The 22,259-nt window shown below is 45.6% G+C and overlaps 1 protein-coding gene across 1 annotated transcript; it reads right to left on the reverse strand.

The window, feature by feature from the left end:
• Positions 1 to 3,166: 3,166 nt before the first annotated feature.
• Positions 3,167 to 22,049, reverse strand: LOC133372736 (uncharacterized). The gene is made up of 13 exons (XM_061601750.1): positions 21,983 to 22,049; positions 20,836 to 20,973; positions 19,251 to 19,437; positions 17,492 to 17,739; positions 15,685 to 15,859; positions 14,508 to 14,608; positions 13,721 to 13,807; positions 11,408 to 11,536; positions 9,133 to 9,255; positions 6,828 to 6,992; positions 5,039 to 5,209; positions 3,914 to 4,074; positions 3,167 to 3,257 (listed from the first exon to the last, which is right to left on the reverse strand). The coding sequence occupies exons 1-13, from the start codon at positions 22,047 to 22,049 to the stop codon at positions 3,192 to 3,194; spliced, it is 1,818 nt and encodes a 605-aa protein (XP_061457734.1). The 3' UTR covers positions 3,167 to 3,191.
• Positions 22,050 to 22,259: the final 210 nt, after the last annotated feature.

Here is a 22,259-nt window from a genome sequence, read left to right on the forward strand (position 1 = left end):
CAACTCACTGAGATGGAGGAGGAGGAGGAAGCAGATGTCCAGGACTATCCTTCAAACTGGTTGTCGGAAAGAAGTCAGATGGGCCTGGAGGAATCAAGACCGACGCTGGTGCAAGGGTCCCAGGTCCAATGGGAGCCTATGCACAGAGACATCTTTGATCTTTCTTTCTCTCTTTTGGACATCTCTCCTTCTGTAGCAAGTGGTGCTGAGTGAGAATCCATTTTGGCATGATTCAGGGCAAATCCAGATGTCATCTGGGTGATGCTCAGATGTGTATGGAGAACAGTGGGTGGGTTGCCATGTGGCACTGGGTGTGAGGACAGCCAGTGCCCCATCAATGGAGGGAACCCCCTTCATGTGCATGATGCACAAAAGTGGCGAGTGCATTTCTGGATTGAAGCAGAGCAAAGATCTACGTCAGTTTGTTCTAGGAAAGGCCAGTGAAATTCCTGACATCTCTCCCAACCAATGCATCCCTCTCTGAGTTGGGCCCTTCCGAGGGTTGTCTAATCCCTCTCGGATGTGCCCAAGCTTTGGGGATTCGCCTTAACCTAGGCGTGGAAACGCAAGTGGCATTCAAACTTTGTCATGAATTGTGAGGTTTTGTTTTACTGTAATGATATCTTGGGGGGGAGAGGAACTGTGTTCTTTTTATAGCTTTTTTTGTAACACAATAAACGTATTTCAAATGTTGTTTGACTCAAAAGGGAGAAGCGAAGTGCTCTTGCATGCATACACCCCCCCTTCCTTTTATACTCCTAGGGCACCCTTTTCAGCCTGAAGGCTGCATTCCCTTCTGGAAACCTTTTGGGGGCCACATGCATGCCGGTGGTGGGCACGGTCAGAGGCAAAAGTGGGTGGAGCTGTGCATGTAAATTTTACCTTTGCACAGTAGGTTAGTTTCTACACACTCCCCTCTCTATCCTGCATCTGGACAAGCAAGGACACCAGCCAGTCATGAAAAAACATTGAAGGAGGGTGCAAAGCAGGTCAATGGAGGGCCGTGGCATGGAGACAAGGGGTGTGGCCAGGGTAAAGCCCTGATAGAAAGGCTTAGAGTGTCACTTTCAGACTCCAGACCTAGTAGGAGTGATAAACCGTAGAAATCTTTAAATACAGTTCAGGCACACTTTTGTTTACTATGGGAAGAACTGGCTCTCTTCATCCTTAATTCCTTTTTTTAACTTTAAAAACATCATCCCAGGTCCCAGGGTATGGTCTGAAGGCACATGAGGCCAGCTCCCTGCTGAAGCTAAGCAGGGTCAGGTCTGGTCAGTGCCTGGATGGGAGACTGCCTGGGAACCATATGTAAGCCACCTTGGGTTTCTATGATGAAAAGAAAGGTAGGGTATAAATGTAATAAATAATATAAATAAATAAATCGTGCCATTTCTGAATTTGATGGAAGTAACCATGCTGGGGGCAGGGATATTTAAACCTCCACATTCATGACAGACAGAGAGAGAAAATAGATGTTACCGGTGAAGTATGTTCTCGGTGCCTCATCTTCTCATTGACTTGCTAACTTTCCTGTGTCAGGGATTGCTTTCGATATGGAGACGCATTCGGCGACGTCAGCTCCCCGCCTGCCGTTTGAAGTGATGCAGATCCAACACAGGCTTACCATCTTGGACAGGAGGGGGGGACGTAGCTACATGGGGAGAATCAGGACCAGCTCTGCCATTAGGCAGGGTGAGACGTCCCCTCAGTCACCGGGACAGTGGTGAGCTCTTGGGAGGACAGAGCTGTGAGGGCTACGTGGCCTGCCCTCCACCCCCTAAACTTCTCTATGGCTCTCACGTGCTTTGAAGGAGGCAGTCCCATCACCATGGCTGGAGTAACAATGGGTGCCGTCATAAGAGCAAAAGAAGATCACTGTTGGATCAGGCCAGTGGCCCATCAAGTCCAGCATTCTGTTTCTCACAGTGGCCAACCAGATGCCCCAATGGGAAGTCCACAAGCAGGACCTGAGCACCTCCAACAGTGGAGGTAGAATATAAGCCATCACAGCACTGATAACCTTATCCCCTCTGTACAATCCCCTTATAAAGAGTATGATGAATAGGAACATAAGCAGAGTCCAGTTGGATCAGGTCAAAGTTTCATCTAATCTAGCATCCTTGGAAATCATGTAGGTTTTGTGTATGTGTGGGGTTTTTTTAACACTATCGGTATATAATTTTTGTTAAATAAATAAATAAATCCTGTGACTAATCAGATGCCCATAGGAGGCCCACAAGCAGGGTGTGGGCACAGCACCACTTGTGATTCCAAGCATATTTGTCTACTGGCAATGGAGGGAGAACACAGGTACCGTGGCAAGCAGCCATTGACAGCTGGACTCTTCATGAATCTGTCTAATCCTCTTTTCAAACCATCCAAGTTGGTGGCCAATACGACCTCTTGTGGGAGTGGATTTCCGTAGTTTAGCTATGCCCTGGGTGAAGAAGTCCTTTCTTTTGCCTGTCCCAAATTGTCCTTCAGCTGAGGCAGCAAATTGTCTTCCAAGGGAGGAGGGTAGCCTTGCAAGAAAGAAACTATGTAACTCCTGTAAGTAGAATTCATCTCCCTTTAAGGCAGCGGGGGGAAGGAACCTAATAAAATTGAGCCATTCACCCTCATCCCCGAAAATAAAAATCTTTGCTCCAGTGTAAAGGCCATTGAAACTTTAATCACATTTCTCATTGACCGGTCTCTGCCCTTTGCTTCCCCCAGAGCTGGGTCCAGGCCAACAAACCCTTCCCATCATTTGCTTTACTATGGTTTGTCTGGCTTCCTCAAATGACTACAGGGCACCATCCTCTTTGCAAACACTAAATATGTGCTTGATTTTTCACCGAGGCTCTCGTGCATCCATACAAAAACTCCATGAACTGCTGACATTATCGTGCATGATATTTCCCGGGATGCCTCATTCTAGAAGACACCCAACAGCCCAACTCTGCAATTAATACAGTTCACAAGTTTTTTTTCCAAAACTGTTCTTTGCTAAGCCATCCAATCAATGTATTTGCCCCACACCCACCTCAGCTTCTGGGCAGACAGCCCTGATCCTCACTAAGCAGTGGGTGTGTTTATCAACAGATTGTCGCTTACATCACCATTGAGTTCAGCTTGCAAACTGAGAGACGCCAAATTGGCTGGTTGCTGATAGTCTTCCCATTGCTGCACCAGTCAATGTATCTGGGTACTCACTGAATCAGTTTCCCTGGTATTATAGATTCAGATGGTTTGGCCAGGTATTTGCAGAACGCCTCCTGCAAACAAAAATAAGAGGTGAAACAGAAGAGTGTGTCAGTATCAGGACTGCCAGCACATTGCAAGGACGGAGAGGGGGGGTGAGATCCACAATTGTCAAATTCTGTTAGATTGGTTGCAGATAGGGATGGAAGAAAAATTCGATTCAGTTTGCATATAAAGCCAAATCTATCAAATTTCCACTTTCCAAAACAATATGAGGTGAAACATAGCCATCTTTCTAAATTCACACTTATCCGAATTTTGCGACATAGTTCTCCACCCAAACATTGCCAAATGCATTTATTGGCCAAAAGTGCGCATAAAAATGAATATATTTGTGAAAATAACATGCGAAAAATCCAAAACAGCACACAAAAATGTGTTTATTAAGAGAAATTCATACTAAAGTGCTGATGAATTTTCATGAGGATTGAAAAAAAAGTCCTCTTCATTCATTCATTCATTTGGACATTTCTGCAGAAATGTGGAAAGCAGAATTTAAGGCTGACAAAATGAGAAATGGAAAGAGCTGAAACTGACAGATCCTTCTATTCCAGCAACATCTGGAGCACAACTGTTTCCGCATCCCTGGCTTAAAACTCCTTCTACCCAACACAGCCAACTTTTCAAAAACCTGCTTCTTGTATCTGCATGTTTGTCCATTGCTCCTTACCGGAAAACCACAGGAGCCTTCCTCATACCCGTGCCCACTGCAGTTATTCCCCCCGTGCTGAGGGGAAGGATTGTTGCACCGTCGAGATCGGCTCACGACTCCGAGTCCGCAGGAGATGGGGCAGGGAGTCCAGGATGCCCAGGGAGACCACAGCCCATCAACTGAAGCAAAGAGAAGGCAAAAGTCTACCTTTACTCTCTCTACCTCCCTCTCTCGTGTCATGTTTGGGGGCTTCCCATTGGTGGCAGGGCTAGCCCAAGACATGTTGGGCCCTCCGATGCAAGAAGATGCTGACTCTGTTGCACAAAACAAACCAACTGGACTGCCTCATGAATCTTGTTTCGTGACCAGCACCAGGAGAGCGTCCTCTCCCATACACCTGAAAACTGCATGGCGCGGAGCTGCCCTCCCTCCAACACTTCGCTACCACCCCATCCTCCCTCCCAGCATCCGAGATTGCTGACCCCTCACTCTGCCTAATGGTAGGACCAACTCTGCCCATAAGCATCTCAGAACAGAACAGAAATGCAGATGGGCCTTTGGTCTGATCCCAGCAGGGCTCAACCTACATTTCCTTTCTCCGAGGTAAGAATATAAGAAGAGCCTGACTGCTGGATCCAGACAAAGGCCCGTCTAGTCCAGCATTCTGTTGCCGCAGTGGCCAGCCAGGTGCGCCTCTGGGAAGCCTGAAAGCAGAACCCCAGCAAAATAGGGCACTACCCAATTGTGATTTCCAACAAGTGGCAACCAAAGGAGTTAAAGCAGGACACAGCCACTGTGGCTAGCAGCCACTGATATAGCCTTATCCTCCACAGATTTCTCCAATTCCCTTTCAAAGTCATCAAAGTTGGTGGGCGGCAGCGCAAACAAACCCAACAGTTTAACTATAATGGTGTGCAAATAAGTATTTTGTTTCCTCTGTCCTGAATCTCCCAAACTTCGGCTTCATTGCGGCTTCCCCCACCCCACCTGGGGAGGGAACATGGGCAAGAGGAGCTGTTACACTTGGAAAACTCTCTCAAGGCTTCCAAGCATTCGGCATTCATGCTCAAGGGACGCCATACGCTTTTCCAGGGCAAGGATCCTTTATTGCTCGCCCATTCCTATGCAAAATGATTTCTGCACCTGGGCAACGGTTATCGTCACTGCACATGATGAGCTCATCCTTCTCCCCTTTGCAAGGCAGGCCCCCTCTGGAAGGGGCGGGGTGGTCACACATCCGAACCCTTCTCTTGAGCCCGGCACATGTTTCTGAGCACACTGACCAGGGTGACCACTCTGACCAGTGGCCATTGGCTAGAGGAAAGAAGGAAGGAGAAATCTGTCAGCTGATTCTCTGTGCATCATCCCAGACTAGGGGTGGAAAGAGACATCCTGCCCTCTGGGCTTGTTCTTCAATCCAGCCCCCTGATTGTCTTTTGGTTCTGACTAGGGATGGAAAGACCTGTCAGTTCCAGTTCTCTCCGTTTATTTATTCATTTGTTGCATTTGTATACCGCCCCATAGCTGAAGCTCTCTGGGCGGTTTACAACAATTAGAAACATTAAAAACAAATATACAAATTTAAAAACACATTTTTAAAGAACAATTTAAAAACACTTGCTAAAATGCCTGGGAGAAATTCAGTTCTCCCCATTTCTGCAGCAATTTGTGATTATTATTTTTTTTAATCCTCATGGAAATTCTCCAGCATTTTAGTATGAATTTCTCCTAATAACACATTTTTTTAGCAGGCAGTTTTTGACTCTGGTACACATTTTTGCAAGCAGTTCCGCACCATAAAAGACACTTTCCCCCAATATATGCACTTTTGTAAACAGTGGCTGGCTGGCGAAATGCACTGCAAAGCTTGAGTAAGTGCAAATGTCGAAGGATGGCTGTGCTTCAGTTGTTATATTATTTCAGAAAGTGCAGATTTGATAGATTTAGCTTGAAACGCGAACTGAATCAAATTTCTCACCCATCCCTATCTTAGGCTACCTTTTTTCCCCCTGAAGACACGACCAATGTTGTGTTATTCAGTGGCTAAGTGTGTGTGATTTGTGAGTAGGAATGAAAAAGGTCTTTCAAACGTTGCTTATATATTTTCCCTCTAGTTTTCTCCACTCTTGGTCCATTTATATACACCAGGGATTCCCACAGTGAGGTCTTTGGACCATCGACAGTCCACAAGTTTCATTTAGACATGTACAATTAAAAATCATACATACCTAGCATAGCTTATTACACAGTAGCTGCAACAAGCAGATAAATCATGAAGTGGTCCACCAAAACCACTCAACAATGTGGCTGACCCACTGACAATGGGTGGTGAGAGGAAAGAGGGAAGGAAGAGGCAGCCTAGAGTAGGACGGGGGGATTTCATTTTGTTTGCAATTTAATGAGAAAGTTTTTAACTCACACTTCTCAAACGGATATGCGGACTGAAACAGAGCTATCCTTCAGAATTTGAACTTCTCCGAATTTTGTGATGTAGTACTCCAACCAAACAATATGTCCAAAGAGCCATATCTTAGGGAAAGTGTGTATACAAGTACAGACGTTAATGAAAACAACATATAAAAATGCATTGCATTGGGGAAACTGCTTGTAAAAATGTATATGTCAGTCAAAATTCCATGCAGAACTCTTCATAATAATTTGCACTAAAACAGTGATGAATTTTCATAAACTCAGATTGCTGTGGAAAAGCGGAGAATTGAATTCAAAGATTGGAAAGATGAGAAACGGAGAGAAAATGACATTGACGGATGCATTCGCCTCTAGCTGCAAAGACAAACTACAATACCCAGGATTCTTTGGGAGAGAGCCCAAAAGTAAAAATAAAAAAAAGGAATGTGCTTTGGCAGCGCAGATGCGTCTGTTACAATAGAGGTCTGCCTGTTCCCAGCTGAAGAAGCCAAGGCCTGCTTACTTTGGCAGGGGCGTAGATTAGGACAAAGCTTGAGATCAGCGGAATGGCCCACACACCGCATGCCACTCTCCGGGTGAGTGCACTGACGGATCCGCATCTGGTTCTGGAACCCACAGGTGGCGGAACAGATGGACCACGGAGACCACGGGGACCAGCTGCTCTTCGCTGCAATGGGAGAGGAGAGAGGTGAACGCCGACAAAAGCACACACATGCTTCTCCCCTTCATAATCAACTTCTATCTAAAAAGATATTGTACAGCTGGAAAAGGGCAACCAAGATGGTCGACATTGCGGAGCATCTCCTGGCAGAGGAAGGCTTTGGCAGGGAGTGGGGAACCAACAATTATATGGGGAAGGTTTCACAGAATCATACATAGAATAGTAGAGTTGGAAGGGGCCTATAAGGCCATCAAGTCCAACCCCCTGCTCAATGCAGGAATCCAAATCAAAGTGTTCCCAACAGGTGGCTGTCCAGCTGCCTCTTGAAGGCCTCCAGTGTCGGAGAGCCAACTACCTCTCTAGGTCATTGGTTCCATTGCCGTACCGCTCTAATAGTTAGGAAGTTTTTCCTGATGTCTAGTCGAAATCTGGCTTGCTGCAACTAGAGCCCATTATTCCATGTCCTGCACTCTGGGACGATCGAGAAGATCATTTAATAATATTGTGAACAGTGTGGAGAGAGCGAAGGGGAATTGGTGCCACATAATACTCATCCCACACTTGCAAGAAATTATTCTTTTATCATGGCAGCACCTGCTCTTTGGAACTCTCTGTCTACTGATATCAGGCAGGCGCCTTTGCTGTATTCCTTTCAGCGCCTGCTTAAAACTTTTGTTATTTAAGCAACCCTGTCCAGACACACAGATGTTCAGGTGTTTGGAGTTTGTTGTTGTTTTAGTGGTTTTAAATATGTTTCAATTACTTGTCTTTAACTGTTTTACTGATAATCTTTTTGTCTTTTGTGAACTGCTTAGAGGGTTTTTTTACAATTAAGCGGGATATAATTTTTGTAAAATTGGGGGAGTGAGGGATTCTCCCTCTCTCGTAACTTGGAGACACTCAACAAACTTGGAGACACTCAACAAAACTGACTGGTGAGGGGAGGACCATGATCTTCAAACTTTGTGAGGGCTGTCATGCAGAAGATGGAGTAGGCTTCTTGTCTGCTGCTGCTCCAGAGGGCAGAACTGGAACCCAAAGAGTGGAAATGGAAGATTTCAGCTAAAGAGTAAGAGGGACTTTTTAGTGGCAAGAGCCTTCTGGCGGAAGTGTTGGACTCTCCTTCTTTGGACGCTAGGTGGCCATCTGTCAGGGGTAGTCAAGGTCTGGCCATTGGGGGCTGATGAACTGTAGTCCATCTGGAGGGCACCAACTTGGCTACTTCTGCTGTAGCAGAGCCCTGCATTTGCAGACCCTGCAATGAGCAGAGGATGGTGGAATGGGCGACCTCCAAGGCTCCTTCCAGCTCTGTTTGCACCCAATGTTAGGCCTGCTCAGAGACAGCCAACTGAAATCAATGGACATGGCTAACTGAGGTCCATTAATTTCATTGGGTCCACTCTGAGTAAAACTTAGTTGGATACAACTCACCATGATTCTATGTACATTCAGGTGAGGCAAGAGACGTTGGGCTGTATTCAATTCTTTTTTACCTAGAGGAGACCCATTGAAATTAATGACAATGAGTAACTTAGGCCCATTAATGTCAATGGGTCTACTATGAGTAAAGAATAGTTGAATGCAACCCATTGCTTTTGGCAAAATTAGTTGTTCACTGTGCATTTGGGCACCACCTAAGATATCGTCTCCAAATTCCTGAGACCAAGAAGCAGGCTTTCATCAATGCCTGGAAACAATTGGACATCATTTTGAATCAAGAAGGCAGACTGAACCTTTCAAAACTATACTTTGGGGGGGGGTTCTTAGAATTCTCGAGTGACATTGGTTACGAGGATGCTAGCAAACCATAATGAACATTTGGAACTCACTGCCCTGAAATGCAATGGAGAGCTTGGAAAGGGGAATTAGACAAATCCAGGGAAGAGAGGTATATCAACAGGTACTGGAGCTGCTTTAGCTAAATGGAACCTCCATGTTCAGAGGCAGTATACCTCTGAACACCAGGTGCTGGGGAGGCAAAGAAGAGAGAAACGCTGTTTCATCCATGCTTTGCTTGTGGGCTTCCTGCAAGCATCTGGCTATCCCTCAGTGGAAACAAGATACTGGGCGAGATGCATCTTCCATCTGATTCAGTGGGCCTCTTCCCCCCCCCGCATTCTTATGTAAAGCAATTTTCTGCAATTACCTTTACAGTGAACACCATCGCCGATAAATCCACTTGGGCAGACGCAGAAGTAGGAGCCCAGGGTGTTCAAGCATGCTGCATCTCGGTTGCAGCCGTGGGAGTCCCTTGCGCATTCGTCTATGTCTAAAAACGGGCGGGGGAGACAGAAGAAGCCACGCCGTGGGAGCAATGCTTACTTCTCCCCTTTTTGCCAGAGAGGCTGGGAACTGGACCTGGGTCCCTCTGCATGAAAAGCCATACCCTCCACCTCTTCTCGTTCAGCTGTTGCTTTGCCCCAGGAGTGATTCACCTTCGGCCCTCTGGATGTTGCCCATCTGCAACTCCCATCATCCCTGACCATTTGCCATGGTAGCTGGGGATGATGGGAGGTGGAGGCAATGATGGCCACTAACTTGGATGGAGGAGAAGGCTACCTGTGGCTACTAACCCTGATGGCTATGTTTTATCTCCACTAGAGGCAGTATGCTTCTGAATACCAGTTGCTGGTAGCCACAGGAGGGGAGAGACAAATTCATGGTAAATAAGGCTATTGATGGCTACTACCCATAATTCTGAATACTAGTTGCTCCACAGGAGGGGAGAACGCCCTTGCTCTCAGGTCCTGCTTGCGGGCTTCCCATAATGGGCATTTGGTTGGCCACTGTGGGAACAGGATGCTGGACTAGATGGGCCACTGGCCTGATCCAGCGGGGCTCTCCTTATGAGTCTAACACCACTGGGAGAGCCAGAGATTCCACATCCCTATTAGAACATCTCCACTCTTTCCCAAGTAGTCGCCAATTAAGTCCTACTCCGAGCAGACCTATTGAAATTAATGGACCTAACTTAACCGTCGTCACAGTTTATTTACAGTCAACTGACCACAAATACAAAAAACTACAGAATACAGAGATGGAATATATATAAAAAATAAGAAAAGTATACATATTAATACCACTAACAAAAAGTATAAATAAAACGCATGAAAAACACTATAGGTAATATCAACAGATGGTGGGATGGTGTTGTCAAAATAGCCACATTCAAAAATTTTGCAACTTGCTCTGTAATTGACCTGTTTGAAACCTCAAGTAAAATAATCACAAGAGACTCTAAGGATCAGCTTTGAAAAGGCATATTAGAGCTTCTCTGGCCAGTTAATAGTCTGTCTGTCTGTCTATCCCAACTTTCCTCCAAAGAGCTCAAGGCAGCGTACAAACATGGTTCTCCCTCTCTTGATTTTATCCTCACAACAACCCTGCAAGGTAGGCTAGCCTGAGAGACAGTGACTGGCCCAAGGTTAGCCATTGTGCTTCATGGCCAAATGGGGGATTCGAACCCAGGCCTCCCAAGTCCCAGTCCAACACTTTAACCACCATACCACACTGGCTCTCAGTTAACTACAATTAACTTAATCATGTCTATTAATTTCAATGGGTCTACTCTGAGTAGGTGTTTGTTGAAAACGATTGGTTTCTCCTGGCTTGGCTTCATTCTCCAGTTTAGTCATGAGTCTTTGCCTGAGCAAAAGTCAGGCTGTCAGTCGCTCTCTAGGATCAGTCCTATTCCCAGTGATTTTTTATCCTACTTTTTTGCTGGAGTTGCCATGGGTTGAACCTGGGACCTTCTGCATGCAAAGCCATGTCCTTTACACCTGAGCTACAGCTTCTCTCTCTCTTTCTCAGGACCAGGAATGGGAAGCTTATAAGCCAGGGGTAGGAATGTTAGAAGGCATTGTTTCTTGTTCCACCCCATATTCGTCACATGCAGCGCTGTTTCCTTTCTGCTGCAGTTTGTCTTCCTCCAAAAACGTTGTTTGTCTCAATGCCTGCTGCAATGAAATAATGTAACTTACACCATTTTGGTAAATTACATTATTCCATTCATTTCAATACTTAGGGAAGCACAATGCAAACAGGCAAGGGTGGGTGGGAACCACAGTCACTTATGTGTCATTTGTGGAAATGAAAGCAACAACAACAGTGAAAACTGGTCGTATTCACTGGATTGGTTTCTGTTCCAGACATGGGATGAAACATCAGCAAATTATCCAGCAACTCTAGCTGGGAGTGGGGAATCTGTGGCCTTCCAGACTGGACACCAACTCCCATCCGCTCCAGCTGACACAGCCAAGGGTCAGAGATGATGGGCACCTTAGTCCAGCAATACCTGAAGGGCCACAGGTTCCCCATCCCAGCCCCTTCTAGACTCCCAGACTATGTGCATGGGACAAGATGTCCTTTGTGAATTCATCCAAACCCCATCAAGACCAGAGACCTTGATGTATTTCCTCTACCTATGCAGCTGAGCAGACCATCTCCTTCTAAACCCTTTGGACAGCGGCAAAAATGTGATCCATAGGTGTTGACACACTTTGCCTCGGGCAGGCAGTTCATGAGCATCTCTTTCTTGCACTCGTCTATGTCTTTGCAGAAAAGAAGAAGAAGGGCCAATGAGATTATATAGGAGCATGCTATATAGTACGTATATGTATACACCAGCTCAGACAATTTGTCCACTCTACCCTAGCACTGTCTACTTTGAGTGGCAGCAGTTGTCTAGTACTTCCCACCACCTGATCCTTTTAACTGGAGATGAGCTATAGCCCTTCCCCTAAAAGTAAAGCAAGATTCCAGTCCTCATGGTTCTGAATAAAGGGCTGATTTCAAAAGGAATATAGGAAGCTACCTTATACTTTGTCAGATAATCAGACCCTTCAGCTCAGGAGGTCCGTCCTGCACAACATAGGAAGCGGGCCTTTAGTGTGGTGGCACCGACCCTTTGGAATTCCTTCCCCTTAAATATTAGACATCTCTGTTATCTTTTCAGTGCCTGCTGAAGACCTTCCTCTTTCAACAAGCCTTTTGAGTAGAGACCTTATCCCAGTCTGCATCTTGTGTTGGATTGTGCTGGAATTGCTTTTTGAGATGTTTTTAAAGTTGTTTTGTTTTAATATATTTTAAAGCCTGTTTTTATGATGTTTTAGAGTGTTTTTAGTATTTTTGTTTGCCGCCCTGGGCTCCTACTGGGAGGAAGGGCGGGGATATGAATTATATAAATAAAATGTTGTCTGCCCTGACTAGCAGCAGGGATTTCCAACAAGATGCTCTCCCAGCCCTATCTGGATATGCCAGGGACTGCATCTGGGACCTTCTGCATGCAAAGCAGGTGTTCTACCCACTGAACTATGGATGCTCTAAGGCAGGGTTTGCCAACTTTTGGGGGCCTGTGGGCACATTCGGAATTTGAAGAAAGCGCTGTGGGCACCAGTCACAAAATGGATGCCATGGGGTGTGTGGCATAGTACAAAATGGCTATTTATAAAAGTAGAACAAGAAAGAGGACCACTTGCCACCACCATCAGTGGGGAAAAGGTAGATACATCAGCCATGGAAAGCGGCAGTGGCTGGTGACTCTGTGTCAGTGACGTGGTGCAATCTGTTACAGCTTGTCGTTCAAACGTTCAAGGAGCTTTCCAGGGTGCTGAAACCTATTCTCAAAACGGGGCCGGCACCTTGGACAACTCCTTGAAAGTTGAGCCTAAAACCCGGGGGAGATTTCACTGCTGCCCACCCTGACCCAGAGCCAACAGCCACCACTGTTACCAAGAGAAGCTTTTTGCACCTCTCCTCTGCTCAGAAGGGAAGGGAAGGCGAGTGCCTGGTCCTGGCATCCAATTAAATGTGGGCATGTCTGCGTGTCTTCAGTGTAGGAGAAGGCCAGACAGGAACTGAGCAGGAAGAGCAAACAGTCTCTTGGACATTGTGGATTTTTGAGAGGACATTCACTGGGACCTTTTGTGGGAATCATAGGAGGCACCTGATGGGCATGCTGGTGCCCATGGGCACCAGGTGGGCAACCCCTTCTCTAAAGAACAAATGCAGCTGCCATAGACCACGTCAAATTATTAATCCAGCCAGCCCAATGTGAGCTCTCTTGGGCTTCAGACAACAGACTTTCTCAACCTTCCCTGGAGACTGAAATTGGCGTCTTCTGCCGGCAAGGCACATGCTCTGCCGCTGAGCACAGGTCCCAGCCATGAAGACTTCATTGCTGCAAACTTGTGTTTAAGCTGTGTTTTATTTCAGACCCTCCCTTTCATGACCTACTCTTCAGGGAACCTTTTCCAGCCTGAGGTTGGCTCAGGGAAATCTTCTGAGGGCCGCATGCCAGTGGGGGGGCCACAAGCAAAAGTGGGCGGAGCCATGAATGTAAATGTTTGTACAGGGAGTGGTTTCTACACATACCCTTCTCTGTCCTGTATCCAGACAAGCATTATCTGAGGTCCAGGACACATCCCAGCCAGGCAAAAAGGCTGGAGGTGGAAAGCAGGGCCGGTGAAGGGTGTGGCCTGAGAGGGGGCGTGGCTGAGGAGGGGTGTGGCCTTGGGACTGTCCCAAGAACCAGCCAGATTCCAGGTTTTAGACCCGTGGTGTCTTCCAGAGTGACGCAGGGCTCCTCATCCGTCGCAAGAGTTCACAAATCAGTGCCGTTTGTGAAAATGCAAACAGATGGGTGTAGCAGCAGTCTGACCCTTATAATAAGTAGGCATGATGAAAAATAAATAATAAAATAAAGGCGTCAAGAAGGAAAGCTCACAATTATTTACCAACACAGTGTACGCCATTTCCCTCAAATCCTTGGTTGCAGCGGCAGTTCTTTTCGTCCCGGCTTCCGTTGCAGGTTTTGCTGATGTCTGAAAGAAATGAATGCGAGCCTGCAGGACTGTACAGACTCCGACACGGAAACAAAATGCCACAACAGCTTAAAAAGAGTCGCACACACACTTACATTATATCTCTCATCTACAATTCTAAAATGTTTCAGTTACCACATTTTCACTGTCTTATTTGCTCTGCTTTGTTTTCTGACGCTACTGTTTTATGCTTTATTAAGTAAATGGACTGAGAAAGTGTATTGTTATTATTATTATTATAGTTTATTTCTATCCTGCCTTTTGGCCAAAAGGCCCTCAAGGCGGCTTACAAAAATCAAACACAAATATAGAAATATGTATCAATAAAAACAATACAATTTACAAAAATTAAATAACAAGGTAATAACATTATTAAAAAGCAACAACTTCCAATGAAAATACAATCACAGATCACACTTCCCTAACAAATTCCTAACAATTAGACAATGTCTACTAGTTCTTACATCAATATGTTGGCATCAAAACATAATACCACTAATTGTTTGTGATTTGTACTGTGTGCTTTATTTTAAAGTGGCTGAAATAGTTCCTGCTCGTATTGTTTGGTCGCATCAGCATAAGCCGCTTTGAGTGTAATTGGGCATAGAACACTGGGTGTAAACTTAAAAAAATGATCATTGATCATCTTATTAACATTAATTGCCCATGAAAGGTGTTTCTTTTGTTTTTTTTCCCATACCCTTCTTTATGAAAAAAAGCCTCTGAGCTACCAACACCCTTCCAGGGACATCAGGACTAAAATCGTAGACAAGCGCTCGTACAAAGCCAAAGTCTGCGGCCCTAAGAGACAGGAAAAGGGACAAAAATTGTGAGACGTGCCTCAGAACATCTTGAAACACAAAGACCAGAAAACGAAAAGTTCACACTCATGCCGTCCACATTCTCGCATACTCACACTAACTCTCTCACAACACAACTCTCTGTCATGAACATGTACATTCTTGCACATGCTCTCACACGCACATACAGTCTGTCTCTCTCTCTCACACACACTCCTCAGACTCTCTCTCTCTCACACACACACATTCTTCACTCACCCCCTCTCTCTCACACCCCTCTCTCTCTCGCACACGTACACACACTCAGACTCTGTCTCTGACAGAATACTGTATAAACACACATGTACAATAATTAAAACATGCTGTATACAGAGACGTAGATGTGGATCCAAATGTGAATGTAGGTCTTCATGTTGACGTCTCTGTAAACAGAATGTTAACCAATAACATGGTGTTCCACACTATTGCTGGACAAATGCTGGATTGCTTAGAAAAAGCTGATACACACACACGTACTGTACAAAAATTAAAACTTGCTGTATACCTGTGTGTATTTTATCAGCTTTTTCTAAGTATTAATCCAGCATTTGTTCTATGTTCCCCATTTTTCATAAACTATATATTTGTGCATAAAATAATCCTCCAGTCATATGCTCGTTAGCATTGGTGTTCTGATTTCACATTCAGCTGGTGCCTGAGCTTGTATTGTTTTTTAAACCGAGACAGACCATAGCTCCATCTAACTCAGCACTGCCGACACTGACTGGCAACAGCTCTCCAGGATTTTAAAGAGGGGACGCTGCCAGTTCTATCTGCAGATGCCAAGGACTAGACTTGACACCTTCTGCATACAAAGCAGATGCTCTACCACTGAGCTACGCCCCTTCTCTCAAGGCCGGGTTTTATGGACGGCTGTCTCGTCAACATCACCTTAAACCGGCGCTATCCCTTTCCTCCACAGCTTAAACAGGCACATGCTCACCCCCTTCTATAAGTGTGAGTAAGACAGAGGGAAGTTGGCAAACACCTTCCTGCTTAGAGGCTGAGCCCGAAAGCACCTCGGAATGGCAAGCGTACATTAGTCTTCCAATCTCAATCCCTTCCAGGCCGTTGGCCAACACCACGGCCTGGCTGTCCAGCAGCGTCATCGGGCGGGTCTCCTTGATCCACCTGACAAAGCTGGACGCTGAAAGCTGCAAGTACTGCGGCAAATGGATGGCGATGGTGTCTCCCTCCAAGAACTCTCCAATCTCTAAAAAGAAGAAGGAAGGAGGGAAGGGAAAAGGAAACCAAGATCTCTCTCAATGTACTGATTTGATCCATTTCAACCACGGCGGCTTAAGGGTGACTGTGTCTTTTGAATGTTCTGTCTGCAGTGAGCTAGGGTGGTAAAAAAGCAAGTGTCTGCTATTCCCTCCCCCCCCCAGGTTCTACAGGTTGCTTCTGTTTCAGGATCTGCTTTGATGCTATTTGCATTAGGTAAAAACCAGTGGAAGGCAGCTTAGCTTTGAGACAACCTTCCCCAACACTCAGCATTTCCGATACTATAAACAAGATAAGCGCTATATAAGTAATTAATAAAATAAAACTGCAAGCGGCTTGATCCCAGGGCAAGGAGAAGCTGCAGGTGAGAATTCTCACTCGTAGAATAGTAGAGTTGGAAGGCCATCGAGTCCAACCTCCTGATCAATACAGGATTCCAGCTATCCAGCTGCCGTTTGAATGCTACCAGTGTTGGAGAGCCCACCACCTCCTTAGGTAATATGGTCTGTGCATGCAATAATTCTCACATGTGGCCCCCAGCTTTGCACATGCAAGGGTCCTTGTAGGGGGAAGAATGGCCCTCAACATCACACCTGCACCAGACTCCATAAATCCTCTGGGTGGCCCTGCAAAGCTGACCAAGGCAGTGGGGGAATGTGCTGAAGGCACTCCTCATCACGGGCGCTGTTGATCCTAGGGCCAGCCTGACTATAGGACACGTATAAAGAACCTGTAGCTCTTTGGATGTTGCTGGACTACAATTCCCATCAGCCCTGAACATTGGCCATGCTAGCTGGGGCTGATGGGAGCTGCAAGCTGATGGGAGTCCAACGTCATCTGGATGGCCACAGGTTCCTCACCACTGCTATACGGGCTGGCAGGGTGGAGAGCAGCCCTTACACAGGGTGTCCCAGCCTCCATCGACAGCCCCTGTGGGAGATGCATTACTTTTCCAGCCCAGATGTCTCTGCTTTTAGACAGATCCTCTCTCCAAACATGTCAGCATCCCAAAAACTTAATATGATGATGGGCATTTTTAAAATTTCAATTAACAAGCAGGGACCTACAACAAAATGTTACAATGTGGAGGGCTCCTGTCTTGCAACCAAAATCGACCCTGTAAAGGCGAGCTTGGGTTCTCTACCACTCAGGAAAAGAGAGGGCAACCATGAAAAGACTATGAACATTTACAAACACAAGAAGAGATTGCAACAAAATGTTGCAGTGTATTTTCCTGTCCAAAGTTCCAAGCAGCCAGCCATGCCCTTTTCTAACATACACCATTTCATTCCCCCCACACACTGGTTTTTGTCCGCATCCAACCCTCAACAGCCAGCTAATATTCTGTGGCTACTGAACATGCTCCATTTTCATTGGGCTGTTTGGGGGAGGTTTTGCCTCCATTGGGTTCCCCCCCACACCTCCTGACAATTTTTACTACTTCTGAAAACACTGGGGTTTCCCCAAAACCACCCTCTTGTTTGTGGGTGGTGACCAGGGTGCCAATGAGTTTGTTACATAAAATGATTATGGGCTTTCATAACTTCATTCAGTGTGTCTAGTCTTCCAAGTCCCGTTACAACAAATCATTAGTCTAGGAGCAAATGAAAAGTTGTCTTACCTATAGGCACGCTCTCCAGAACAAAATAGTATCTCAGATTGGAAGGATTTAACATCTGAAAGCCTGGCAGATCATAGGCCTCGACCATGGCCATCTTGGGGGATGCTGCATGCGATTTCACTTCTGCCCAGAAAAGGTTTGGGTAAAAATCATCCTCGTTGATTGAAAGCAGTGTCAGAGCCTGGCCATGATTGCCCACGGCCATCCTTGGAGCCACGTGCTCCACAGGTGACAGCCTTCTTCGGTAGCTGCAATGAAGTGACCTAGCAATGAGCGATGGCTCAATGACGAGACTTAAGTGTATTGATGTAATGCATTCGTCACATTTGTATCCCATTCTTCCTGAAAGGAGTTCAGAGGGAATACTTGGGATTATCTGGTTTCATCTGCACAACCAGGCCTCGGTAGTCTGAGGTGGGTCAGATGTGGTAGAAGACAGTAATCAGGACTCAACAATAAATCAGGACCAAAGCACAAACTGGGAAGTAGGAACAAGAAGCAAGCCAAGGGTCAGGGATGGAGGATAAACTAGATTCAGTTTGTATCTGAAACCCAATCTGTCAAATTTGCACTTTCAGAAACAATATGAGAACGAAAACACAATTATCCTTTGAAATTTGCACTTATCTGAATTTCGGGATGCCGTTCTCCAACCGATGTTTACGAACATGCGTATGTCAGGGGAAAGTGCACATAAAATGGATTTATTAATGCAAACAGCATGGGGAAGTGTGTTATGTTAGAAGAAGTTGCTTGCAAAAACATGTACATTAGTGAAAACTGTATACAAAAATGTGTTCATTAGGAGAAATTTCCGCTAAAATGTTGGAGAATTTTCTTGCGGAATTTTTTTTTTAATTGCAGGTTGGTACAGAAATGGAAATGTGGAGAACTGAATTTAAGAATGGAAAAATGAGAAGCCGAGAGAACTGAACTGGACAGATCTTTCCATCCCTAGTCAGAACCAAAAGACAATCAAGAGGCTGGATTGAAGAACAACCAAGAGGTCAGATTGAGGGATACTCGGTTGAGGAATAACATAAAAGGTATGTTCCTCTGGGTGAGTTTTTGTTTTAACGTATTTATTCTGCTTGCTTTTCTTCCAGGGCAGAGTACATGTCCCTTTTATTATTATTATTATTATTATTATTACCATCATCATCATCATTAATCCCCGCCTTTTGGCCAAAGGCCCTCAAGGCGGCTTACAAAGAAAAATAAACACAAATATAAAAATACATCGATGAAAACAATACAATTTACAAAAATTAAAGTAAATAACAAATAACATTATTAAGGGGAAAAAATGTCCAGGAAAAAACTCTGAATTGAAGACCTTGTCTTAAAAAGACATCCATCCTTTTCCTGCAGTGTTTTGCATCTCAATGTCACAATTCCCCGACAATTCCCTTCTTTCTCATTCATTCTCAGAACACCTGACTGTTGAGAGCTCTAGTTTGCCACACACACACACAAACACATCAAGGCACATGGGGATGCATAATGCTCCATAATGCGCACTCAGATATGCAGACCAGCTTATATTTTGGATTCCAGGCACATTCGCCAGAGGAAGCCCTTCCTGCATAATGGGTTTGGGGAAAAGTTGGCTCTCCAGATGTTGCTGAAAGGCAACTCCCATCCTCCCTGGCCGTTGGTCACGCTTGCTGGGGCAGATGGGAGCTGTCATTCAGAAACATCTGGAGGGCCAAAGGTTCCTCACACCTGCCATAAAAATCTCGTTTGGCTACAAATATACCTGTAGAACTGCGGGCTTTGACCAGAGTAGAGTTTGTACCACCTCACTTCATGCATCTGGTAGTGCCCAGAGGTGGAGACCAAGACCTTGAAGGTGACTTTTCTTTCTGTTGCCTTAAGGAGACAAACCTGCTCTCCAAAGCCGTCACAAGCAGATGCATTGGAAATGGTGATGCGGAATCCAGGGTCTGCAAACAGACAAACAGCGAGGTCAATTCAGGTATTTTATTTTAAAAATAACATTTAATAATTTAGGCAGCAGTTTCTAACCTACAAAATTATCTTCCAATCCCTGTCTTTTTATTTTTGTACTACATTATATTGTTCTGTGACCATAATAAACCAATTAAACTTGAACCCAATCCCTGTCTTTATCACAGTCTTCCACAACAGAGCTTTGTCAGGGAAGTGCTCAGTAATATCCCCATTTTGCAGATGGGGGGAATGGAGGCCAGGGGGACAACTCATGCAAGGGTCCAAGGTTGGGTTTATTGTTTCATTTATGAATCACTTCCCATAAAACAACCCAAAGCAATTTAACCACTGTTGTTGTTGCTATATGCCTTCAACTTGATTATGACTTATGGTGACTCTATGAATCCTTTTTTGACATATTCACAGGGTTTTCATGGTGAGAGGTATTCAGAGATGGTTTACCATTGCCTTCCTCTAAGCCTACGGCACCTGGTATTCCCAGGTGGTCTCCCATCCAAGGACTAACCAGGCCTGACCCTGCTCAGGTTCCGAGATCAGACGAGATCGCGTCTATTAGGCAAAACTGCATACAAATGTGTCTTTTGCTTTGGTTCTCTTTTCTGATAACTGTTATGATTGCCCGCTCTATGATGAGCTTCTGCTGGGCCTTGAAGACTTGGCTCTTCAGGCAGGCTTTTGGGGTGGGTTAGGTTTTATCATTATTGTCTGAGATTTTTTAATGTTTTAATGTAATTGTATGATTTTATTCTGTACGTCGCCCAGAGTGGCTGGACAACCAGCCAGATGGGTGAATGATAAATTTAATAAATAAATAAATAAATCTGGGCAAATTTGCACTAAAATGCTGATGAATTTTCATGAGGACTTTAAAAAAATTGCAAACTGTTCTGGCAATGTGGAGAACTGAGTTTAAGACTGGAGAAACAGAGAGAACCGAAAACTGAGAGGTTCGCCCATCCCCATTACACACACACACACACACACACACACACACACACACACACACACACACACACACACACACACACACACACACACACACACACACACACACACACACACACACACACACACACACACACACACACACACACACACACACACACACACACACACACACACACACACACACACACACACACACACACACACACACACACACAGAGAGAGAGAGAGAGAGAGAGAGAGAGAGAGAGAGAGAGAGAGAGAGAGAGAGAGAGAGAGAGAGAGAGAGTTTTCAAGACTCCTTGGGCTGCATGAGTATGTATGTTTTGAATGTAGTACAGAAAACTGAATGTGTATTCCAGCCACTGTGGGTCTCTGCCTCCCCCCAAACCCCATGAGAGACTCATGCACAGGAATGAACTGACCTTGGCAAAGGTTTATTCCATCCCCCTTGTAGCCTGGCAGACACCGGCAATAGTAATCAGATGTCAGTTCGTCAAATTGGCAAATGGCCTCCGGGTGACAGTGAACCTTCCTGGTAATGCACTCCTGTTTATATGGATCTGGAGGGAGTTGAGGAAGAGATTAGGCAAATACGTGCATCACCCATCCCACCTTAACATGAAGATGCATACAGGGAATGTCGTCGTCCAGGGTGTCCAGGAAGGCTTAGACCCCTTACCTTTTTGGGAGCAGGGACCCAGCCAGGTCTCTATGTCTCCAGCATCCTACAAGCCAATCAGCATGAAAGGGAAGTGTGTTAACCACCGAGAAGAGTCTTCTAACACGCTTCCTTGCCCTTTCCTGTTGATTAGGGCGAATCAGAATGAAAAGAGGTGAATCAGCCACTGAGAAGACTCTTCTCAGTAACTAACACTCTCCCCTTTCATGCTGATTGGCTCCTAGAGACGTCTTTTGTTGCGGGTAAAGGCACACGAAGAAAGGACTGAGAAGTGTGGAGATATCGACAGGGAGCAAACAAGCAAGGGTGTGTGGCTGTGAGGGGGCATAGCACAACTATCATGAAGGGACCCTGCACTTCTGAATTTGCCACTACACTACTGGATGCATAGCTCAGCCCCACTCACTGCCAGGCCAGAACCCTGAAACACTTCCCCCCAAGGAAATACAGCTGTTGGCCCCCAAAAGGTTGCTCCCCTGCTCTATGATTCTAGCCCCCAAACTGGAGAGGCTGCTGGGAACACGAAAGCAGGACTTTCCTGTACTAATAGATGTGAAGTTTCCTAATGATTTGAGGCTGCATCAAACCAAGTTTTACTCAGAGCAGACCCATTGAAATGAATGAACCTTTGTTAGTCATCTCCATTAACTTCAATGGGTCTGCTCTGAGTAGGACTAGCTTCGATACAAACCTTTATCAGGGTGTTGGAACACCCAAGGTATATGTTTCTAGGATCCTCTTTGGCCAATTTCAATATTGTATTTTTACATTGCTGGGGCCTGATAGTGTAGAGTAGGTTAAAAAAATCTAACAACTTTTTTTACTGGGTTGACCACAAAAGGGGGTGGCTTAGGATTCCTCCTCCCCCCCTTTCCACTTAAGAGACTTACCGTGAATCTTGCTTAGGATCTGTGCGGCGATGAGGCAGAGGACAGAGGACAGACGACTCACAAGCATTTTCAGCTAAGCCGCTTCTTTGCAGATAACTCGCATCTTGCTGGCTATGAGCGGGTTTAGGATGCCGCCAGCAGCACATCTGTGGGTCTGCAGGTGGGGCCCATCTGCCTACTGTTTTATCTCTGGGATCTGGGAACGGCAGGCACCAGGCCCAGCGTCCAGGGACAAAGAAGGTCCGTTTCCGTTCAAATGGTTCCAAAGGTTCTGATT

The sequence above is a fragment of the Rhineura floridana genome, chromosome 18 (assembly GCF_030035675.1).
Source record: "Rhineura floridana isolate rRhiFlo1 chromosome 18, rRhiFlo1.hap2, whole genome shotgun sequence".
NCBI lineage: Eukaryota > Metazoa > Chordata > Lepidosauria > Squamata > Rhineuridae > Rhineura > Rhineura floridana.